The following is a 23,766-nucleotide window of genomic DNA, read 5'->3' on the forward strand; positions in this document are numbered from 1 at the left end:
TTGAAGAGATTATGTCCGGAGGGAGTCCCGCTCTAGGGTACCCGGTAATGAGCCAGTCCCGCCCGCAGCCCTCAATTATTCAACTGGGGCCAATCTGCCTGCGTCCGGGTAGATTCGCAACCCGGTATTCGTAGTGTACCCGGTATTCTGAATTCTATTCTAAATACACCGACCGATTCATACCTTGCTAATAACACACAACGTTTGTTTGCCAAAGCGTCGTCTACCATCAAGTTTCATACATAATTTCCGATTACGAGCTCCTCTGTTTCATATCCCTCTGTTCCTTCCATCTTTAAAATTTAAACTTATTTAGTACATTTTAATTTAATCTTCTTATCGTACATTAAAAATTAATTTTAGCAATTACATTAAACTTTATTTTATATAAATTTTTAAATGAAACTGAACATTATTATACATTTTTTCATTATGAAAACTTTTTATTATTAAATTTTAATTCTGTTTCAACTTTTTAGTGTGCGGATATGAAAATCTAGAGATAGTCTGTGAATTTGTTAGCATTATTTAATCGGAACCCTTAGGAAATGCGTCGTTTAAAATTTGAAAATTTTAAAGCAGTTACGTTAAAACTACTTGTTCTTTAAATAAAATGTGCCGAGAAAACAAAATCGATGAATCGTTAATATTAGTATGAACAGATTAACATCTGTTAACCTCAGTCATTCATTCGATTGTCAAAGGTAAACTTTTAATTGCAGTACTATAATAATGTCTAAATTCTATATTGCGTTTTAAATTTATCAGTTTTCAACTTCTTTTTAATGAAATCGGTGAATTATGATAAACTATTAAGAGAAATTTAATTTTTAGATTATTTATTTTTTTAGAGTTATTGTATCAAGAAATAAAAATATATAGATAATAAAACTGTAGATATCTGCGAATGTTTTTGTTTATAGGCACTAGTTTAGACATCAATCTAAACTAGTTTTATAAACCAATTTCTGATCGAGTTCGATCAAAATTTTATTTTTATAAATATCCGAATACTAGTCAAAGTAGTAATCAGGAATAATCGCTGTTCCTGTGTAATTAGAAATTGTTTCTAGGAAAATCTAATTGTAGCACTTATTATGTTTCGTTTATTTTAAATAAAGTTTCAGTCTTATTTTTATTACGAATATGTACAAAGTGTAGTTTTAATACATTAAAAAAGCTGACAACAAAGTTGATATACTTTTCAGGCATTGGTTATTTATTCTTATATAATGGAAAAAAATGATATATAAAAAAAGTTTTAAAAATCCAAAAATCGAAATATTTTACTTTCTTCTGCTCCGCAACCCACAATATTGCCTCAGAGTATTATTATTTTTTTTTTGGGACACTTAAACTACTATAATAATTTTTTATGAAGACATTTAAAAAAATGAGTAATAAATAAAGATATCTTTTTTCGATTTTTGAGGATGGGGTAGAATTTGGAGAAAAAAACTTTTTTTTAATATAAGATAAGCATCTACGCATGTATCGAGTTTAATGTAAAGTGAGGAAAAATTTTGAGATTTTTTTTTTTGTCTTCAGTCATTTGACTGGACTCCCTATCTAGTGCTAGTCGTTTCATTTCAGTATACCCTCTACATCCTACATCCCTAACAATTTGTTTTACATATTCCAAACGTGGCCTGCCTACACAATTTTTTCCCTCTACCTGATCCTCCAATATTAAAGCGACTATTCCAGGATGCCTTAGTATGTGGCCTATAAGTCTGTCTCTTCTTTTAACTATATTTTTCCAAATGCTTCTTTCTTCATCTATTTGCCGCAATACCTCTTCATTTGTCACTCTATCCACCCATCTGATTTTTAACATTCTCCTATAGCACCGCATTTCAAAAGCTTCTAATCTTTTCTTCTCAGATACTCCGATCGTTCCAAGTTTCACTTCCATGTAAAGCGACACTCCAAACATATACTTTCAAAAATCTTTTCCTGACGTTTAAATTAATTTTTGATGTAAACAAATTATATTTCTTACTGAAGGCTCGTTTCGCTTGTGCTATTCGGCATTTTATATCGCACCTGCTTCGTCCATCTTTAGTAATTCTACTTCCCAAATAACAAAATTCTTCTACCTCCATAATCTTTTCTCCTCCTATTTTCACATTCAGCGGTCCATCTTTGTTATTTCTACTACATTTCATTACTTTTGTTTTGTTCTTGTTTATTTTCACGCGATAGTTCTTGCGTAGGACTTCATCTATGCCGTTCATTGTTTCTTCTAAATCCTTTTTACTCTCGGCTAGAATTACTATATCATCAGCAAATCGTAGCATCAATTTTGAGATAATTAACCTCAAAGGAATTATTTACTCATCGCCTTGGAGGTATTGATTCCAAACTTTTTGAAACAAATTTTCCTGTGTGCACAAGCCTCTGTGACAAATTTCATCAAAATCGGTGTATCCAGTCAAAAATTTATTAAGCTTCAAGCACCTCAACACATGTACATACGTACGTACGAACATTAGCCCCTATTTTTTTGGGGTCCATAGGTCGAGAAACGTCGAGAAATGCAAAAAAAAGTCCATACCCCATTTTTTGACTGATTACCATACTTTTCTTCTAGCAGTATAACTCTAGAGCTATGCGAGGAAAGTAAAAAAAAATTAGTTCTAATTTTTTTCGAATAACTAAATTAAAGATTTTTTGTGTGATTTATAATTTCCCTTCAATATTCAACAGTAACTCTTATGTGTTGATCTATGTTGGATATGGATATACCCATATTCGTCGCAATTATTTTAAATTGATTATTATTTTTAAAATGTAATAATAATTTTTAAAATAAACACACACACACACACAACCGTTGACTGAAAGAAATTTAAAATTTAAAACAATAACCTTTTGCTTAATAATTTTGTGAAAATTAATGTGGATTCCTAAAAAAAATATTCCTACAATAGTATTCCAAATAAAATATTAATTTTACAGGAGTCATTTCTGTGAAATTAATCAATTTTGGTTTTTTAATTTTGTTTACAAAATACTAGCCGGTCGGGACTATCTACGTTCACTCAACCGTCTAGCCAGGACGCTCTCACTGTTCGTTACCCTCATGGTTATTAGAATAATATTGATGAATCACAATTAAAGTATTCAGGTTTTATAAAAATCTGAAAAAGAAGCTAAATGACAAAATACAGAATAATAATAACTGCAGTAACTAACATAAATCACACACAAGGAAAACTTCACAACTTATTTCTTTTGCCAAAGTGACAAAAATATAATAATGAAGTAAAAGGGTTAACTTTTTCCTAATTTTTTTTGTCTTTTTCTCTAATGAATATATTTAATTTACAACTTCAGTCCTAAGGATAACAGGATTCATCTTCCCTAGGATAACCGGAATGTATCCTGTAAATTTGAAAGCAATCGATCGAAATTTCATGCTTCTGTATATTCCATTTCATACTTTCGGTAGGATTTTACAACCACATGTAACATTTTAATCATCGGCAACTTATATTTCTGGTTTGATAGCTGGAATAATGTTACCACCACCACAATCTGGTAGCGGAGATTTATGATCATTCCTATATCAGGTAAAATAACTTACAAGTACGGTTAAGTATAATTTAATCCCTTGGTGCCTGTACATACGTATCACCAACGTTTTATAAATTATTCAAACGATATCTTTATCGTGAATAGTTATTTGCCGTATTATTTGTTGTTTTTGGGTATTAAAGTGAAAAGGAACCTGCTTTGTTATTCATATTAATACAAATAATTACAGACGACTCAACGGGCTATAAACGAGGTACGGTACTTGTTTAATTTTAGCAACCTATCCTGATAGTACTGTTAATTAAATTTCAGTAACAATGGTTGCTAGTAATATGGATTTGAAAATCCATTATTAACTATACTTTTAATGTAAGATTTCATATAGTTAATATAATGTATAATAATAATAACATTATATAAATTAATGTTAATTAGATTTTTTTATTATGAAAAGAATTTTTTTTGTGGTCCAGACTGTTAGACTCAACATACTACTTATATCCTACATTTTCAATTATTTATTTCATATATTTATTGTAACTTTTATCTATCTTTAATAATTATTAACTTCCTTTTAGTGCAATATTCACTCTTAAAATTGTTTTAAATTTTCATTTCTTACTCTGTCAATTTTCCAAAGTTCTCCTGTATAACACATTTGTAGATTTTTTATTTTACTTTCCCGTCTTCATTTTACTATAATAAATCGCTTTACCGCATGCATGAAAACCATTTAAACATTTTCTTTCTTATTCCTAAATATTTATTACCAGCAGGTTTATTTTTCTTCTTTGTACGAGGCAAAAGAAGTATTGTGATCGCAAAAAATGTTGGTTTTCAGATTTCAACGGAAATTTTAATTTTGACTATCCCTGAAACCATTTTCATTAGTTTTGGCGTGACTTTTGTACGTACGTATGTATCTCGCATAACTCAAAAACGATTAGCCGTAGGATGTTGAAATTTTGGATTTAGGACTGTTGTAACATCTAGTTGTGCACCTCCCCTTTTTATTGCAATCAACTGGACTAAAAGTGTCCAAAAAAGCCAAAAATAAAAAAAGTTGGATTTTTGACTTTTTTTAAATGCAGTAACAAGTCCTCATTGAGAGTATTTCAAAGTGTATTATAAACAGTTATAGCCAAATAGAATTTTAATTAAGGATATATTTGAAAGGAGAAGGCACATCGGTTCGAATTAGTCTTCATATACGTATATTTTTTTTAACTTTTCTTTTTAATTTTTTGCTTTATTAATAATTATTAACCTCTGATTGTAACAAAAAAAAAATTACAATAAATAATAATTCAATAATTACAATAATAAAAGAAATGAAAAAAATCAGAAGTTACTAGTGAAATAAAATTGTATGTACTTTTTTCATTTTAACTTAATTATTAATAAATCAATGTACTTAAATTAAATTTAAAAAAAGAAAAAAAAAGTACATTTATATGAAGTCGGATTCGAACCGATGTTTTCATGGTTACCGATCCGGCGCGTTCTCACACCACATTACTTGAGCGACGTGAAACAATATTAATATATAAACTTAAATGCTGATGCGGAAATCAAAATGAAACGTGATGCATGTGGTTTCGACCACAATTGTATAACTCTCAACTTTATTAAAGAATTGGAGGATCGTATCTCACTTTCTAACGAAATAAATTTAAATGAAGTGCAGCAAAAAATGTGTATATGTAATTTAATAGGCGTACAAGGAAGTCATGTAGTGTCCACATTAGATCTTTTTCGTAAAAGATTTTCTGGAATGCACAAGTTTTCTTTTTATAAATTCTAAAATTATTATTATATTTTGTATGATATACTCGTAGTTTGATTTTAATATGGGATATTTTATAGCCAATATATATTTTGGTCTGTTTTTTGTAATTTGAAAAGAAATAACATTTTATTCTAATTTTAAAACGATTAGATTATCTTAAATGAACTCGTAATTATTTAGATTATTTTAGTAAAATATTTTAATTTCAGAAAATAGCTTTGTTGCAACATGTTGTTTTTTAATATTGATTGAAACTTTTAATAATATTAGCTTAGAATTTCTTACATGATTATTCCATTTTAATCCGTAAACCAGTATAAACTAAGTATAAGAAATGTATAAGACCGTAGAAAGTATACAAGACTTTGGATAATAATGAATATTAATATATTTAGCTGTACAGTAGTATTATCTAGAAATACTTTTTATTTAACAATTTGAATATAAAAACGTGATAATTTTTTACAAAGTATTTCATACAGATAAATAAAAATTCTTTATTCTAGGTTAAATTCAAGTATAATAATGGTATACATATTTATTCAAGTAATAATTTAAAAGTAAAATCACTTTATATTTAAAATATTTATAGATAAAATTTAAATTACCCCATTTATTTATTTTTAATAAAAGAACTGCTTTAACAGGAATTTTATTTTTATTAACTCGTTCTATAACATATGAAACTAGTTTATTATAACTTATTCTTTAAAATATTTTAATCACATATTATCTAAATCATAAAATTTTACACTTCATTTCAACTTGGAAAATAGTTAACGAAAACCACCTACGTATTCACAAGGAGATATTGATATGTCTAGTCTTGTCGATTTCACCTTATCTTCATCTATTCGACCTACGAATATTATATCTAGTTATCATTGTGATTATAGCATAATTCCCGTTTCAGAGTTGAACGCTAGATTTTACTGGGATGGAATCTGGCTTCCTCATCGTCATTGGCTGTAACCTAACAACTATCTACTATTACAACTCAACCTGGTACAGCACTGCCAAATCGTCGCGCACGATCGTTACCTTCCACACATTGTATACCCAGTTACTCGGAGACTGTTTGCTCGTCTCACCGTGTGAATGAGTGAATTAATTAAAGAAACATTACGTATATGTAGTCCAGGAAGCGTTTCAGACAATTTCAACTCTTCTTCTTTCCTTTCCAGCATTTCTTTTTCAAAAAATATACGATTAATCTTATTTGTCAATTCTCTTTTTTGCTTTACTGATTGTGGCTTGACAATTTTTAAAACTTAAAGTTCTTCGATCCTGATCATGTTCGTTTGATTCTTTATACGTTCTTCTTCTCCTTCTAATATCTGTAAGCACCTTGGCTTTCTTCTCAGTTTTCATTTACTCTTTTCTCTATGATCATTCTTAGTTAGGAAAGACAACTTCGCTGGATATAATATGTTACAGATTTTTTTTTTTTTTCATTAATGAATTCATCAAATACAGTTTTTTTTTTATTCTTTAACATTAATTCTCTTCCTACATCTAATTTTCAACCTTCATTAAAAAAAATCTTTTATTTTGGATCAGTTATTTTCTATTAGTAATTTTAGAACAAAAAATTAAATATATTTGATAGTATATTTATTTTTGTTTGAAAATTTTACGAGAGAAAATTTTTCAATCATGTTGTAAACATCTAAAAAGAAAAATCTGTTAAAAAAATGGTCGAATTAATGGTGTGTTAAAATTTCAGAGAGCTTAACTTTTTACAAATCATCTCGACAGGCTGAAATTTCTAATATCACTAATTTTTAGTGATAATATTCTAAAGTAATAACTTTTCTACTAACATATTCAGGAAGAAAAAGAATTCACCTGCTTCTTAAGAAAGAAATATTTTTTAATAAATATATGATACAAGATATCTATAATGTTAGCTTGTAACTATTTTTATGGAATAAAATATTTTATTCCGATATTATTTTTAGCAGAAAAAACTACAAAAAACAAATTTATGAAATTCTATCACCTATACTGTTAAGAGGTAAAGTTCTATGCGGTTTTTTAACCGTGTTTCAATAATTTCTGATTAGAAAGAGTGTTAAAATTTCCAGAAGCATTAAATACGACGATCTCCTGCTGAAAAAAATTCTAAACCGATAACACTTTACTATAAATTCCCTTTGGGGATGAAAAACACTGTTTTATAAAAGGATCACTTGGAAAAAATTGGCATTCCAACAACTTTTTGAATATGAAGAGAATTCTACCACTGAATTTACCTGTTTTCACCTTAGGTTATAGCAGCTTTACACGTTAATATTTTTAGAATTGAATTGTTTTGTGTAAACAGTAAAATATTACCTCATCGACTGACCTCCATTCATAGAATTTAAAAAAATATTATTTCTACACTACGTAGTATAAACTTAAATTTTCTTTAAGTTTAGTATAATAAATATTTTACTCTTTTTTATAACAATACTGTCGTAAAATTATATTTTTAGTGTGCTGCAATACACTAATAATATAAATTAATGTTGGCGAGTAATAAAGTACCCTGTACCTAACTTATTTATTAAGTTAAAGTACATCAATTTAGTCATAAATATCACATAATTTATGTGATATTTCTTACATCTAAATTATATTTAAATAATAAATTTGTTGTAATAAAAAAAAAATAGGCCTTTATGAATTTGATATAACTGGAGATACAAGGTCGTTCATTTCTTGACAACCAGAATTCTATATTAGGAAACTGTGTTCTATTTTTATAAAATCGACCTGAAATAATTTTATAATAGCTATATTATTACATTACATGACACGAAAATGCAAATTGTTTTCCCTTTTTAGAATATATCCTTTTATATAAATATATGTTTTATTTTATATACTTTTTAAATATACTTGTAATTAATATATTTTTATTTAAATTTAGAAGGTTAACCAAACAAAAAACAAAGATCTTTTCATTAAAAAATTAATGCAAATTTTATTTTTAATTGCTGTTTTAAATTCTAAATTAAACTGATTTTTATTTTAGATATCGGGTCTGATTTTAAAAATGTATTTGGAAAATAAGGAATAATTTACAGTATACCAAGAATTAGATTTAATTAAATTTTACGGTTTACATTTAAATTTTCCATTTGAATTATTTTCAAGTTTAAAATAACAGAATAAACAAATTTATATATATATATACAAATTGTCTTGACTGAGATCGCGCAGCTCAAACCGTTTAACCTACGTAGGTGAAGTTTGGAGAGTTCTAAGATTCAAAATCTAGTAAACGACTTTTATACGAATTTGAGTACTAAATCGTGGATACCGGTGTTCTTTTGTGGTTGGATTTCAATTAACCACACTTCTGGTTGACCTGAGACTGTGCAAGGCTACACTACATTTAAATTCATACATATCATTCTCTGAAGTAATGCCTTACGGTGGTTCCGGAGCCTAAACAGAAAAAGAAAAAAAGAGGTGAAGTTTGGAGGGTACATTGTTTTTTAACGTAGTTCTCCAGTAAGGAAGATTTTGGAAAACTCTGTCAAAAAGGGGAAAATTTTTCTTATGAAAATTTTATACTCCGGAAATGATGTGTTACAGACGAGAAAATTGGCATTTAGAGACTCCTTAAAAATCAGATAATAGTATTTCACCATTTTTTCAAATATCTAATTGGGAAGGCAAGGATGGACCAAAGTTTTGTAGAAAATTCTAAATCTCAACAATATGTAATAATGAATAATGATCGTATTTCAGAAAAAGCTCAAGCCTCATAGTTTTATCGTTTAGATTTAATGGGAAATGTTGTTACTTGTCACACAGTTATTTTTGCGTGCACGCGTGTTTTACTGTATTACTTGCTCGTTGTTATTTCCATTCGGTAATTTTTTCAATTTTTGTTAAATTCCACGGTGTAATTCAAAGTCGTAGATGTTTTTACACGAGTACATAAACAAATAAATTATTCGATACGTTACCTGGCGTGCTATCTACTGTCGAATACAAAAAACTATAAAATCGTACGATAATTTGTAGGAAATTTAATTTTGCATACATGAATGAAATATTTTTATTTTAGTTAATTAAATCCATCTATTATCAATTTCTATAAGAATATCGAAGTTATTATCATTAAATCGTTTGCAAACGCTAGACATCATTGATCAACAAAGTCTGCAGTGTATGAACATTGCCAGGTTAAAGCAAACCACTAGAAACAATTTGTCAAGACGAAAATCCTCGCCAAAGTAAATAAACCGATTTTCCGTTATTTCCACTATAAAATCAATCTTTATGGTAAAAATCTAATGTTTATTTTGAAAATAAAATAAAATAATCTAGTTACAAATCCAAAATCCACGCAGGCAAAGCCGCGGACAAAAGCTAGTAAAAATACTTTAAAATTTTTACTATGAATTGGATTTTCTACAATAAATAATTACGTTAATGTTTAAATTTCAGTTTATTACTGAATAACTTTGTAGGTACTAAGGATTTTTGCAGTAACGTAATGCGAACAATTTTAGTATTTCACTTTAATATAGTAACTTTGGTATAGTATAGAACATACAATCCTTCAAGCAGTATGGTTATATTAATGGTATTAACAACAGATATATAACCATACTAATTTGTTGCTTATTTTATTGTTATTCTTATAATTATTGTTTCATTAATTTTCCCCATGGTATTAAGGATTTTTATAGTTTTCTATTACCTCTAAATTTTACGGTTGATTATACATTTTTTTAAATCTTTCATATTCAGTTTTATGTAATAGTACATATATATATATATATCAGGAAGTTCTTCCTGACTTTCGTAACCTATTCTATTCGTGAAAATAATATCAAAAGTTCATTTAAACATAAATGTCCTAAAATGCTTCGCTTGCGAGTTATGGCTAGTAAAAGATTATTCTTGGATTTCTGCTACCCAAATGAAATAATAATTTTTCAAAAAATTTAGTGTTTTTCTAATATTAATTAAAAAAATGATTATATAAGTAACTTTTATTTATTTATTTTTATTCTACTATTGCTTTGTAATTTCCGGTTTTTTACATTTTTTATCAGCAAATTTTAATAAATCTTTTTAGTAATTTTTCACGTCGCCAAAAATAATTTTGTTTTTGTATATTACCTCATCGACTGACCTCCATTCATAGAATTTAAAAAAAATATTATTTCTACAATACGTAGTATAAACTTAAATCTTCTTCGTAATAAATATTTTACTCTTTTTTATAACAATACTGTCGTAATATTATATTTTTAGTGTGCTGCAATAGTAATATAAATTAATGTTTGCGAGTAAGTACACTGTATCTCACTTATTTATTAAGTTAAAGTACATCAATTTAGTCATAAATATCAGATAATTTATGTGATAATATTTCTTACATATAAATTATTTTTATGTAATACATTTAATAATAAATTTGCTGTAATAAAAAAAAAAATACTTTAAATAAGTATTTTTCTGACGTGTAATGTTTCTAAACAAAATTCGAATTTTTCCAACTTTTTGTTTTATTTAAGTTATCTTACATCATTTTTTTTCATAATTAAATTCTCTACAAGTTTTATTTATAAGATTTAAGTGTTTATTAAACATTTAACAAAATTATTTTACATCAAATATAAAAAAACAGGGTTTTTTACAACAATTTATTGGTTTTCCCCCAGATTCCTTCAAAACTACTACAGATATTGCCTCGGAACTTATTTTATTCGTTTTTCAGTTCGAAAACCATAAAAATCACTAATTGCGCTCCTTAATTAACGTTCTAAAAATTTCAGTACTACCTCATTTCACCGGGGTAGCTGAAATCCGAGCGAAATTTTTGACTAGCCGTAACTCGCAAACAAAGCATATTAGGATATATATGTTTATACAAAGTTTTTCATTATTTTCATGAGTAAAATAGATTATGAAAGTCCCGGGAACTTAGTAATACATTTTCGATATATATATATATATTATTTATATACTAGTATGCATGTATCCATAGGTTAATAAAAATTAAAAACATAAAAATAAAACTTAATACTATTAAAAAAAGTAAATAAAATCCCATTATTATGAAACACTACAGAAACTTTTAAGAGGTTAAATTACATATTGTTAGTTTTCATCAATTTACTTTTACATATTCCATTTTTAAATTTATTCGTTAATAATTGTTATTATTCCATCAGTTCCTACTTATCGTTGCTTAACAATCAAAATCCATATTTTTTTTTTAGATTTTTATTTCATTTAGGTAATTCTCAGCGTTTTTCTTTGGCAGTTTTTCAATACCGATAAATAAGACTCAATTTTCGTTAAAATTATTTCACGTTAGAGTTTCCTTTTTTTTATTTAAAAAAGAATTAAAGAAATAATTAAATGTTTTAAATTTGATTTATGTTATTTTACTCGTGTATAAATTCTTACAATTGATAAATACAATTTTTAACAAAAGAATTAACTAATTTGACAGTTCAGTATTATTTCTGGAAAGTTTTTCTGACCAATCAGCAATAGATGATATACGAGTATATCGTATTTACTTCGATAAGAATAGCTTCCTAATGATGCCGTATTTATAACATATATATATATATATATATATTTAAATTAATATAATTAAATAAAAACTTACGGGCAATCTCAAAATATCGTGCTTCTTCCAATAAAAGATCTAAATCTGCAAAATTATCCGGTATTAATAGTCGTGAATTTCTCATAAAATTTAATATGTGTCGGAACATTCCACCATCTCTGTCGATGAAATAATGTTGTTTTAATGAGTCCAAAACTATTGGTATGCTTCCATTGAATAATTTGGCTAATCTGGATTCAGGATACCTGTAAAAATAAATTAAATATTAATTATAAAATAAGCGTGAAAAAAATACTTATTTTAATACTAGGAAAATAATTATGGTTTGTATTTCTTTTCAATGTACTAGCTGACAAAGCCAAGTAACAAACTGGACAACTTTGTTTCTTGGCTTTAATATATATATATATATATATAAACATCTTTATATATAAATTTTACTTTATATATATATATATATATATATATATATATATATATAAACATCTTAACTACATTAATACAGTATCTTCTCGTGATATACAGACCTCTACATCATTTCTTATATGTAATTTCTGTCAATACTATCTAGTAATTTTTAATGGTTATTATTATTGTATTGTTTTTTCCTTTAAGAAACAATATTTATTAATTACATATGATTTATTTATTTATTTTTAATGTAGACACAACACGTTTTTATATATTGCTTTAAAATCGTTCAGCTACAAATAATTTTTACCTTCGTTATGATGAAATAATTAATTCAATTAAATAAAAACCAATATATCAGTATAACGTATAAAACGTATAAATCATTTTACAATATTTTTTGTAATCTCTGGAATAAAGATGGATTCTATTCGTATATATACAGCATCTATGTTCGTGTTTACGCACTTAAACGCATATGAACTGGTTTTATTGCTGTATTGTCTGATTTTCAGGTGTTAGATAAGATTATATATATATATATTTCGATTTTTAAATCTCTATCTTCTGCTGAGATTTCTAAAACATTTTTCTATTTAAGTTCACTTAAATAAATAAATCTGAATTTACAATTTCTACTTTTAATATTTCTCTGTTTGAATGTTTTATTTATTTATACTTTTTTAGCAGTTTTTTCTGATGATTATTTATTATTACAAACGGCCACCCTAGTTTAGATTTTAAGTAAAATCTTATGTAAATTGCTTTTTATTTAATGTAATACTTTTATTTAAAGTCGCATCAGAAATTAAATTCATTAGCGACTTATTAGAGTATAACATAATTGTACCGGTAAATTTGTAGTTTTGAACACAAACTCAGGTTGACTATTCCTGAGAGGTGTGGTTAATTGAAACCCAACCACCAAAGAACACCGGTATCCACGATATAGTATTCAAATCGAAATAAAAGTAACTACCTTTATTAGGATTTGAACCTGAGAACTTCGACTTCGAAATCAGCTGATTTACGACGACGAATTTATCATAAGACCAACCGGGTAGGTCGAGTGTAATTTTGTTAACTAATTTATTTCAATCATTACTTTGCATAGCTATTTATTTTATTTTATTTCTGGTTTTTTTTTATTATGAAATTCACTACATAAACTCGAAGCTTGTGCTTGTGCGTAGGAATATGAAATGTAACTTTTCTAGCGTATGAAAAATGATATGCCTGACTGGGATTCAAATCCGGGATCTCTGTATGAAAGGCCGAGGCGCTACCATTCGCGCCACAGAGGCAGGAAAAATAATGCTTATTTTTTAAGTAAATTATTATTTAACAACTTAAACGTTCGTAATCTACAAACCATGTTCATTCATGTTAGCATTTAAAAATATTAGGCATTAAATCTATGAAATAAATATTTTTTTAATAAAAAAATTAGTTAAACTAAAAAAACAATAATTATAAAAAACTAAATAAACGGATTTTTAAATATTATTAGATTGGAAAATGCATCAGATTGTTTAAATATATTCAGTTATTAATTAGAAATATGTTTTTTATGATACGTTTATCAGATCTCAAAAAAATAAATTTAAATAGGCAAGATATAATTATTAATTTTAATAAACCTCGACTACTACTATTATTTGTATCGATTAAGTTTAATTTATGATACAGCCGATTGTAAGAGCAGCCTTTTACATAAGACTATATTACCGGAATTTCATTTCCAACTACAGGACACGTATTCGCTGTGTTAAATAAATCCATTATTTATTATTTCAGTAAACCTATTTTTATCTATGTAGTGCAACCAAGGAGTAATATTGTACATGTGCATCTAAAGAGGGAGAGAGAGAGAATTTCGAAAAAGCTGTACAAGTGATAAAATATCCATATATAGTCTAGCTATGTTATCTTGTGCCAACTCTTGTTATAAACCTATTGAAAGTTTAATGAAAGTAACAAGTATAAAGTATTGAGCTTTATTTGTTTAAAGTAAACCTTTTTATAAAATAAAGATTTTTTTTTCCATAAAAATTATGGATGTTAAACATGATAAAGAGTGCAGATACGTAATTCTTCTGTCGATAGAATTTAATAAATTGTCAATACTTATTTAAATTTTAGATATCGGATAATTAATTTAATATTCCAGTAATATTTTCTTCACATCAATTAATAAAAAGTGCAAATACAAATATATTCATGCAAATATATAAAATTAAAAAAAACTTCAAATTTACTCAACACGACAATAGTTACATGTGAAAAAAACTTTCACATGTTTAGCATATGACAAGCTCAATCTCTTAACAATTCTAGCAATATTTTGGTCATCCCCTGCCGTAAGGGTTGGTGATATCAAACGTTTTTTCACACAAAATTTTTAGGTAATGTTTAGAGGAATAAAGACCAATTTAAACCGATTCGATACTGTGCCTATTAAGGGAGGTATGATTTTTTTTTTGTCATCAAGACCCATTTTTTCCACCCCTGGGCAAATGGTTGGTGATATAAAAAAACTTTACTTGTACAAGTTTTAGGCCCTTATCCAAAGAATAGTAGGAACTTTAAACGAATTCAATATTTTACTTAATAAGAAAGTTATAGCGATATTTTGTTTTTTTTCGAAAAAGCTGCCCCCATTTCCACCTCCATGGTCCGATTATGGCTATTAAGGAACTTGACCTAGATTTTGGGACGAGTTATTTTTAATGAACAATTTGAAAATGGTTGGCGCAAAATTACAGTAGTTATCGTGTCCACAAGAAAGTGAAATTTATATGTATAAATGCATACATTTTTACGTTTATATAGGTTTACGTATAAATAAACGTTTGAGTTGACGGTGATTTTGAGGTCTGGGGGATGTGAAACACAAAGATATGTCGATATTTCCCGGAAGTCGAATCATGGTACCCATTACAATAGGTAGCTTTATTATGAAATCTACCTAAAACAAGGGTTACTGTTTTATATAACGGTTCATCATCGAAGAGATCTTTTACGGTATTTTACCTCATTATTCTATAATTTTTGAAACTGTTACAAACTGAGAGATTGTTTATATTTTATTTAATCGAGCCGAGAAATCGAAGATGAGCAATAAAAATCGGTTTAATTATTTACGAAATAAACAGTCATTTCATGAGAATTGATAAACTGAAACTGTATATATTATTTTCATAAAGGCATCCATATATTCCAATTATTATTATTTTCAAATTTTTGGTCGGCACTAAAATGTAGTAAATTTTACAAAAAATAAATAAATAAAATTAAAGAAAATGGAGGTATGTTTCCCTGCAGTTTAAATGAGTACTTGTTTGTTACAAAAGTTTACTATACAACTAACATTTTACTTTTGCTAATTTGCTTAAGGGATTTTTTAAAATAAAGATGAAACGTTTTATTATTGTAAGCTTTTAAGCAATTTTTAAACATTACTTGACGTGTCAGTAATGAACATTTTTTTCTCGTTACATTTCTAATTTCCTTTTTCAACGGAAATCTAATATTATTATTACAACTTCATTACCAATTAATATTATATTATATTAAATACTAATACATTATTTCTGTATGTTAAAAGTTGAAATTTTTAAGAACTACCGTAAATATATTACTGTTTTAACCACTTTAATGCAGAATCGTCTTTATCAGCAACGTTCTTAAATTTTAATTTTATTGTATGACGTCCTTTTTGTAAATTTACTTCTTAAAAATTGCATAAATGTTGTCACTTATTTAAATTTCAGTTATATTTAATGTCCGGTAAATGAATTTCTTTTTTTTAATAATTTTAATTCTCAATAAATACGAGTATATTACTTTCCCGGCGAATATAGCTAGAACAGCTGTATTAAAAGGGAAATTATTATGATCATGTAAAAAACAGGATATCAGGTTTTTGTAAATCTTTACGGTTTAGGTTCCAACTGGTTCATCTTAACAAAAAAAAAACAACATATATATAAGTGTATGTACATAGATTGTCCGAAATATATAATTGTCCGTTGGGGGATGTTCGTTAAGATCTTATAATTACGAAATTAGGAACTTTTAATAAATTTTAATTGTTCATATGTTTATTATATTGTTTATTTTTATTGAAATAAAAATAAATAACTAATCTTATATACTGTAAGAATGAATCTTTATTTTGTTTCAAACTAATACAAAATCTTTTTTTACGCATTAAATTTACGTTGTACCACCTTTTGCGAGAGCTTTAATGTTGTTAGGTGTGTGATCATCACATATACGCACACAAAACAGGTTGAGTGTATAAATGATAATAATATAATATAAACTGGTTTTAAACCGATAAAAAAATCAATAGTCAATAGAATTTAACTTTATTTGATAAATAATGCGTATTTGATTAAGGAAAGGTAAATAATAAATTATAAACGACGCTAGGATGTCTGTTGTTCGTCCAGCAATATATTAGAACAAGTCGTAACATAATTTGGCAAGGAGAGCAGTTCGGGCCTAGCAGGAGGTCTGTTGTTATAGAAAGGAATCGCCGGTATATGTGTGCGTGTATGTGTACGTGTATGCGACTGCGGTCGAATAGGAAAATGTTAGAAAGGGGATTTATGCAGACAAGAAACAACAGTGATGGAAACGAACGGTGGTAGGTACAGTAGACTCTAAAGGTAGGTAGTAGCAACTCTCTGCTGCCGACAAAGAACTGAGCTCAGCTGTTGTATGTTGCCTTATAACTAAACAACAAGCAACAACCGACGATAAATCCATCAAATGGCGCAATTGATCTGCGATCGTGCCCTTCGGCAGGTGAAACGAGCAACAATGAATAAGAGATAACTTCTTCGAGTTGTATAAACTATAACCGGCCTAACCTCGCTTCACCTATACGTCCGTCGGACAAGACATCGCAAACATCCCTTCATGTTACTTTACTTCTGCCCTTTGGTCAGTATCCCTTTGTGTTGCGTTTCAACAGAACATCATCCCTTAATCTGTTATCTTCAACTCTATTATTCTTCCTAAAAACCCTTCGGCTAAAATTGAAAACAGGAAGGAACCTTGTACGCGTTACGTTTAAACAATACAAGACATAAGTTGTACCTGTAGGTTTTATATTATTATTATTTCCTAAAAGATACTTTATTTTAATTATTTATCTTTATTTTATTTCGTTCAATCTTTTTTGTATTTGGTGGATATTAACATGGATGTAATTATAGACTGGAATATACTAGGTGGAATGAGGAATAGAAATTTTTATCGAGTGAAATGCTGATCCGGATTCCGTGCCGGCAACCTTTTGTATGAAAAATACAGAGATGCCAAAATAATGAAGAAGCATTTATTTTTGAGTAAAATAAAATATATAAATGATTATATGTGTATACTTTTCAACCTAGTTGAACAAAGAAAAACAGAAGTTAGTAAATGCTTCTAACTCAAAACGTACTATTTTTAAGGTATGAGACCACCACACCCTAACATCTAGAAGAGACAATTAAAAAAATATTTAATGGAAAAAGTAGGTTATGACGTTAATTTAAAGGGCATTGAAGAACAAAATTTTTGATTTAAATCCTTCATGCTATGACTACCCTTATCAAAATGATTGCCTTTAATACTTTGCACAACTAGTTTTAAAAGTAGTCTGCAATACTTCTTAAATAACTACTCAACAGTAAAACACTAAAAAGATTACACAGAACGTTCGGAAAGTCGCTGTCAGTACGTTTTACAATTATGTGGTGCTTTCTGTTTTTTGAAATGTTGCCCTGTAGGTTTTTTGGGCGTAGTTCAGTAATAAACCACAACGTCAGTCGTTGAGTTGTAATTGAACGCCGTTCGATTCGTTCGTGTGTTTCGTTTATCGGAATCAGTAGTGAGAAACGTAATTGATCTTTCGGTAGAGGAACGCAATTTTCTCGTTGAATACATCTTTCGTAAAGGCGACAAGTACATTGATTTAATGAAGCACAAGCGTTCTTGAAAGTTTCCAAATACTCCTGTTCCTCACCGTAATGCAGTTCCAGTTCTTATTGAGAAATTTCAGGCATCATCCTCTATTTAAGACGCTGATCGAAGTCGTAAGACCACCTAAACTAAACGAACAGAAGGTGTTTGATATGTCGGATATTATGGCCGAAAGTCCATCAATGTGTAAGTTAGCACAGCAGCAAGATATTACTTTTTTTTTTTATAGATGAAGCGTGGTTTCATCCGGGGAGATATTTTAATTCACAAAATACACGACTGTGATTGACAATTAACTCACATGAATTACACGAACAATTTTTAGAAGAAACAAAAATCAGTGCGAAGCTGGGTCAGTGGGAGTAGGACGCAAATTTTTAAAAATATAGTTATTAGTGATCGTTATTGTGCTGTTTTAACAAATTTCGTTAGTTAACAGAAGTGGAAATCTATCACAATCGGTTTCAACAAGAGGACACCATAGCGCATATAGCTAACAGGTCAATGATTTTTTTACAAAATATATTTGATGAACGAATCATTTCGAGGGGTTTATGGTGTGGACGATAGGCTCGATCTGACTCCCCCAGATTATTTTCTATGGGGAGCTGGGATACAAGCAATGTACCGCAACAGACCACGCACGATTGGTGAACTAAAATTCCAATAACGGAATACGTACGAAACATTCCAGTACATCAGCCGGTTAAAGTGTTTGAAAACAAATTGAAACGGGTGCACTGTTGTATTAAGGTTGGTGAAGGTCATTTTCAACACCTTTTATATACTATTCCAGTTATTGTAATATCCGTCTCTATAAAATAATGAAATAAAAATAAAAAGTAATAATTAAGATTCATCATTACACTCCATAATTCTAGTTCACAGGAACTTTCCAAACGCACTGCGTTTAGAAAATGGTTCTACCACAAAATAGTTTATTTTACAGTTTCAGCGCGACCTGTATATTAATACTCTTAATTCCTACCTAAATTTTAGTACTGAAATTATTTTCGATAAAATTAAAGAAAATTGAACAGTACCTATTTTTCCTGTAGTTTTTCTTGACCTACATTTTAATTAAAAATTTATATGATAATTAATGAAACAATCTGACAACTGAAAAATAATTTAAAATTAAATTTTAAAAAGTGATTTTAAAATGTTCATTTATTTTAAATTCAGTAATGCTACAAGAAAATTCAGAAAAGTTATAATTTTAGTCTGTTTTTTAAAAATAAAATGGATTCCGAATCTGGTTAAATTAAAACGGTTTGAATTTTATAAACTTATTTTACTCAGCGTATTTATTGTTATTAGTGCTTTAATTACGGTTTTAATTTACTGTATACTTTTTTTTACAATATCTACCCTAATTGTAAACTTTTCAAATATTTAAATAACATTTTTTAATAGTTTTGGAATTATTTAATGACATCAAAAAAAATCTGACGTGAACACCACATGACTTCCTTGTTCGCCTATTAAATTACATATATTTTTTATTACATTTTTTTTTTATTATTGAATTATTATTTATTGTAAAACTTTCTTTACAATCAGAGATTAATAATTAAGAATAAATCAATATATTTAAATTAAAAATAAAAGTTAAAAAAAATAAATAAAGTCTGATTCGAACCGATGTGCCTTATCCTTGTAAGAACCAAATATTTCATTAATTAAAATTTTATTGGGCTGTAACTCTGGAACCAATGAAAATAGGTACCGCTTATGATATATCGTTGAAAAGCTCTCAGTATGGATTTATTACTCTAGTTGAGGTAAGGTCAAAATCCAAAAAATTGGATTTTGGGCTGTTTTGGACACTTTTGGTCCAGTGGATTGGAATGAAAAGGGAAGGTGCATAACTAATTGCTACAGTAGTCCTAAATCCAAAATTTCAACATTCTACGACTAAACGTTTTTGAGTTATGAGGGATACATACGTATGTACGTACAGACGTCACGCCGAAACTAGTCAAAATGGATTCAGGGATGATCAAAATGGATATTTCCGTTGAGATCTGAATACCGAAATTTTTCGCAATTTCAATACTTCCTTTACTTCGTATAAGGAAAAAATAAACCTCTGCTTTTACTCGTTATAAAATGAATAATCTTAATTTTGGTGCTTTGTTCATCTTATTCGCTTTTATTTATTAAATCTTTTTTTGTCTATTGGATTTGAAGTAAATGTTGGTCTATAATAGGTTTTTATTTTTTTAATATTGCTGTTATAGTGGTTTTGAGTAGAGCGGACAAAGAACGAAATTAACCATTAAATAAATCACGTATAATTTATTTTTGTTATTACCAATCGAAATCCAGTTATGTGATTACGGCTAAATCTTCATCATTTCTGATAACATTTTATCTTATAAAATCCAAAAGAAACCAGTTTTGTGTTTCTCATATTAGGATTTGATAAAAAAATCAAATATATATAAATTAAAATTAGAATTCCCTGAACAAATTAAAATGTTACAAATAATTTGAAACGAAGATTGTTACAAATAAAAGTTTACTTTCTTCATTTTATAAAAACAGAAAATGACGTTTTCAAGTTTTGTATTTAAAGTTGATTGCTTAGGAATCCATTTAGATGGAGGTTATATCCCGCAAGCTGAAAGTTACAGTAGTTAGGTATTCACCTAGATCGTCATCTAACATGGAAGGTTCACATTAAAGAAAAAAGGAAACAGCTGTAGATCAAATTTAAGGATTTATACTGGTTATTAGACAGGAAATCGCAACTATACCTATCTATCTACCAAAACCCAAAACCGATTTCAACATACGGAATCCAACCATAGGGTACCAACTCCAGCAAGTACCAGCAATATAGAGATTATTCAGCGTTTCCAAAATAAATTTGCAACATACATTAGATAGGCGCCAAGGTTCGTTCGGAAGAACGAAATTCACGAGTACTTAGGGTTACCGTGGGTTCGAGAGGAAGTCGATCGATTCGCAACCAAGTGCAAAATAAGACTTAACGACCACGTTATCTACCTATTAACATCTTATTGGTGATTATGTTAATAGGGATCTAACAGTGATACTCAGGACGAGTTGTAAAACATCAAAGTATTTATTTTTATGATCATTGTATTTCTTATGTTATTTGTTCCTATTTTACTATTATTTTTTCATGTTGTGGCCCGTAGTACTGGATATTATTAAGATTTCTCTAGTTCATTACCGGTTGGACTTTATCAATGTTTATGCTACCTTTGATTTACTGTTGATGTGTAGAATTTATTAATTGAGGTATTTCAAGGAAAACTCGTTTATAACTTGATTATTTTAATGAAATTTACTTATTGTTTCTAATCTATCAAATCGATTGTAAATATAATTTGAGATACGAAAAAAGTTTTGTGTTAATAGGAAATAATTACAGTAATTTTACAAAATAGAGGGTGGATAATCGGTATATTGTTTTCTTCGTATATTTCTAATTATATTTCTTAAACATTATTAATTTAGTAGGTTAACGTTTATTTTACATTGTTCGTTTAATCTTATCAGAACTGTTGAGAAGAACTACTAGTTTATTAGTTCTTTGACTGTCAAATTTAAAACCAGTCAATAAAATAAAAAAATAAATAAAAAATATATATATATATTGTAACAAGACTGGTATTTTTTTTATCTGTTTAGCCTCCGGAACCACCGTAAGATAATACTTCAGAGGATGATATGTAGAATGTAAATGAAGTGTAGTCTTGTACATTCTCGGGTCGAACGTTCCTGAGATGTGTGATTAATTGAAATCCAACCACCAAAGAACACCGGTATCCGCGATCTAGTATTCAATCCTAATAAAATTAACCGCCTTTACTGGGATTTGAACCTTAGAATTCGCGACTTCGAAATCAGCTGATTTTTCGATCAGTAAACCAACCCGATGGGTTGGTATAACGGACCTGAGTAACGGATTCCTACCGATTAAGAAGAAAGTAGCAGAAAATATAATAATGGGAGAAATCCAGAAAGGGACTAAAAGAAACCCTTTTAGTAAAGGTAACAGGTCTGTTTAACAATCGTCTTTTGTAATACTGCCCGCTCCCACACTTAAACAACACTGTTCTTCGTGAGAAGAGTTACCGGACCAAGGTTTGGAATTTCATAGGAAAATGTGAGGGCGGTCGATCGTTCTCACACTCAACTGGGGTCTGGACCGGCTGGTAAAAAATATAGGAGTATAAATACTCCAAAGAAGATCGGTTGAGATCAGTTCTGCGAAATGAGTCTAGGCGAGACGTTATGAAGCGAGTCAGCGAGAATATTCTGCAAGGAAGTCAGTGGAGGAGCGACCTTTTTGGCGTATACGTTAGGCGCGATTAACGTGATGTCACGAGTAATTTCAATGTGGACAGTACACGAAAACAAGAAATTGTTCGGTGAAATACTATTAGACTACAGGTGAAAGAGATAATGTAATTAATTTTATTCATAAATTGTTAGGGTAGTTTTATTTGTGAACAGAAAATGTATTTGTTGTAAAAGAACTTTATACTTGTTTTATCTATTGTACTATTGCTGTTAATAGAAGAAGACTAGTTGTTAGAAGTATTAAGATTAGCGGTCAAGTTAATGTCTTTTGTTAATGGGACTGAATTCTAGTTTCCATTATTTAACTACCCCTGAATAAATCCTGACGATTACTTTAAATTCTGTTTTGTATGTAATCACTGTTTATTATTATTGACATTTTTTATTATTATGGCTAGTTGTTATCATCACTTATTATTATTTTTTTAATTTATTATTATTACTGTTGTGATTATTATTGATTTGTTTTGTTTTACTTGTTTTTAAACCAATAAATTGTAATGGTGTAAACATTTTAAATTGTTCATCTCTCAATATCCTGATCGAGCCGCAAACGCGACAATATATATACTAAACGCTCGAGGCTATATTCGTTCGCCGACTGTTTAGCCGGCGGACCAGCCTCCTGGGCTACTACAGTGGTTGTTACCCTCAAGGTTGTGAGAATAATACTGATAAATAACAATTAAAGTATCCAGGCTACGGCTTAAAGTAGTAACTATGGTAACTAAAGTACATGGACTTTTGACGAGGAAAACTACCCAACTTATTTCTGTTGCCATGGTAACAAATATAATAATAAAGTAAAACTGAAAAAATAATTAAAGTTTAAGGTTTGGCATCTACCCTCAATTTTGATAATTCATATTTATTTTGTGGAGGAAGGCCCGATATTAGTGTCGTAATAAGTTTCTTCCATTTAACTTACATACAAGGTTTTTAAGAGAAAAATTACGTTTAAATAATCGATTTGAAATATTTATAATTTCAACCGTTTGACTGTTTAATATTGAGATTTTTACAGCGTAATTATGTATAATGAGAGTGGCGTCTTGCGTACAGGCACTGTGGAAATGCAGCACCCCTACTTCCACGTGATATTATCGATAAC

The 23,766-nt window shown here is 28.5% G+C and overlaps 1 protein-coding gene across 1 annotated transcript in view; it reads right to left on the bottom strand.

Moving 5' to 3' along the window:
• twz (BTB/POZ domain-containing protein twz) overlaps positions 1-23,766 on the bottom strand; it is a 381,095-nt gene that overhangs the window by 16,015 nt on the left and 341,314 nt on the right. The window contains exon 4 of the mRNA XM_075373596.1: positions 11,964-12,169. Within this exon, the coding sequence (XP_075229711.1) occupies positions 11,964-12,169 (206 nt within the window). The remainder of the gene's footprint in view (positions 1-11,963; positions 12,170-23,766) is intronic.

Source organism: Lycorma delicatula, chromosome 8 (genome assembly GCF_047948215.1).
Source record: "Lycorma delicatula isolate Av1 chromosome 8, ASM4794821v1, whole genome shotgun sequence".
Classification (NCBI taxonomy): Eukaryota; Metazoa; Arthropoda; class Insecta; order Hemiptera; family Fulgoridae; genus Lycorma; species Lycorma delicatula.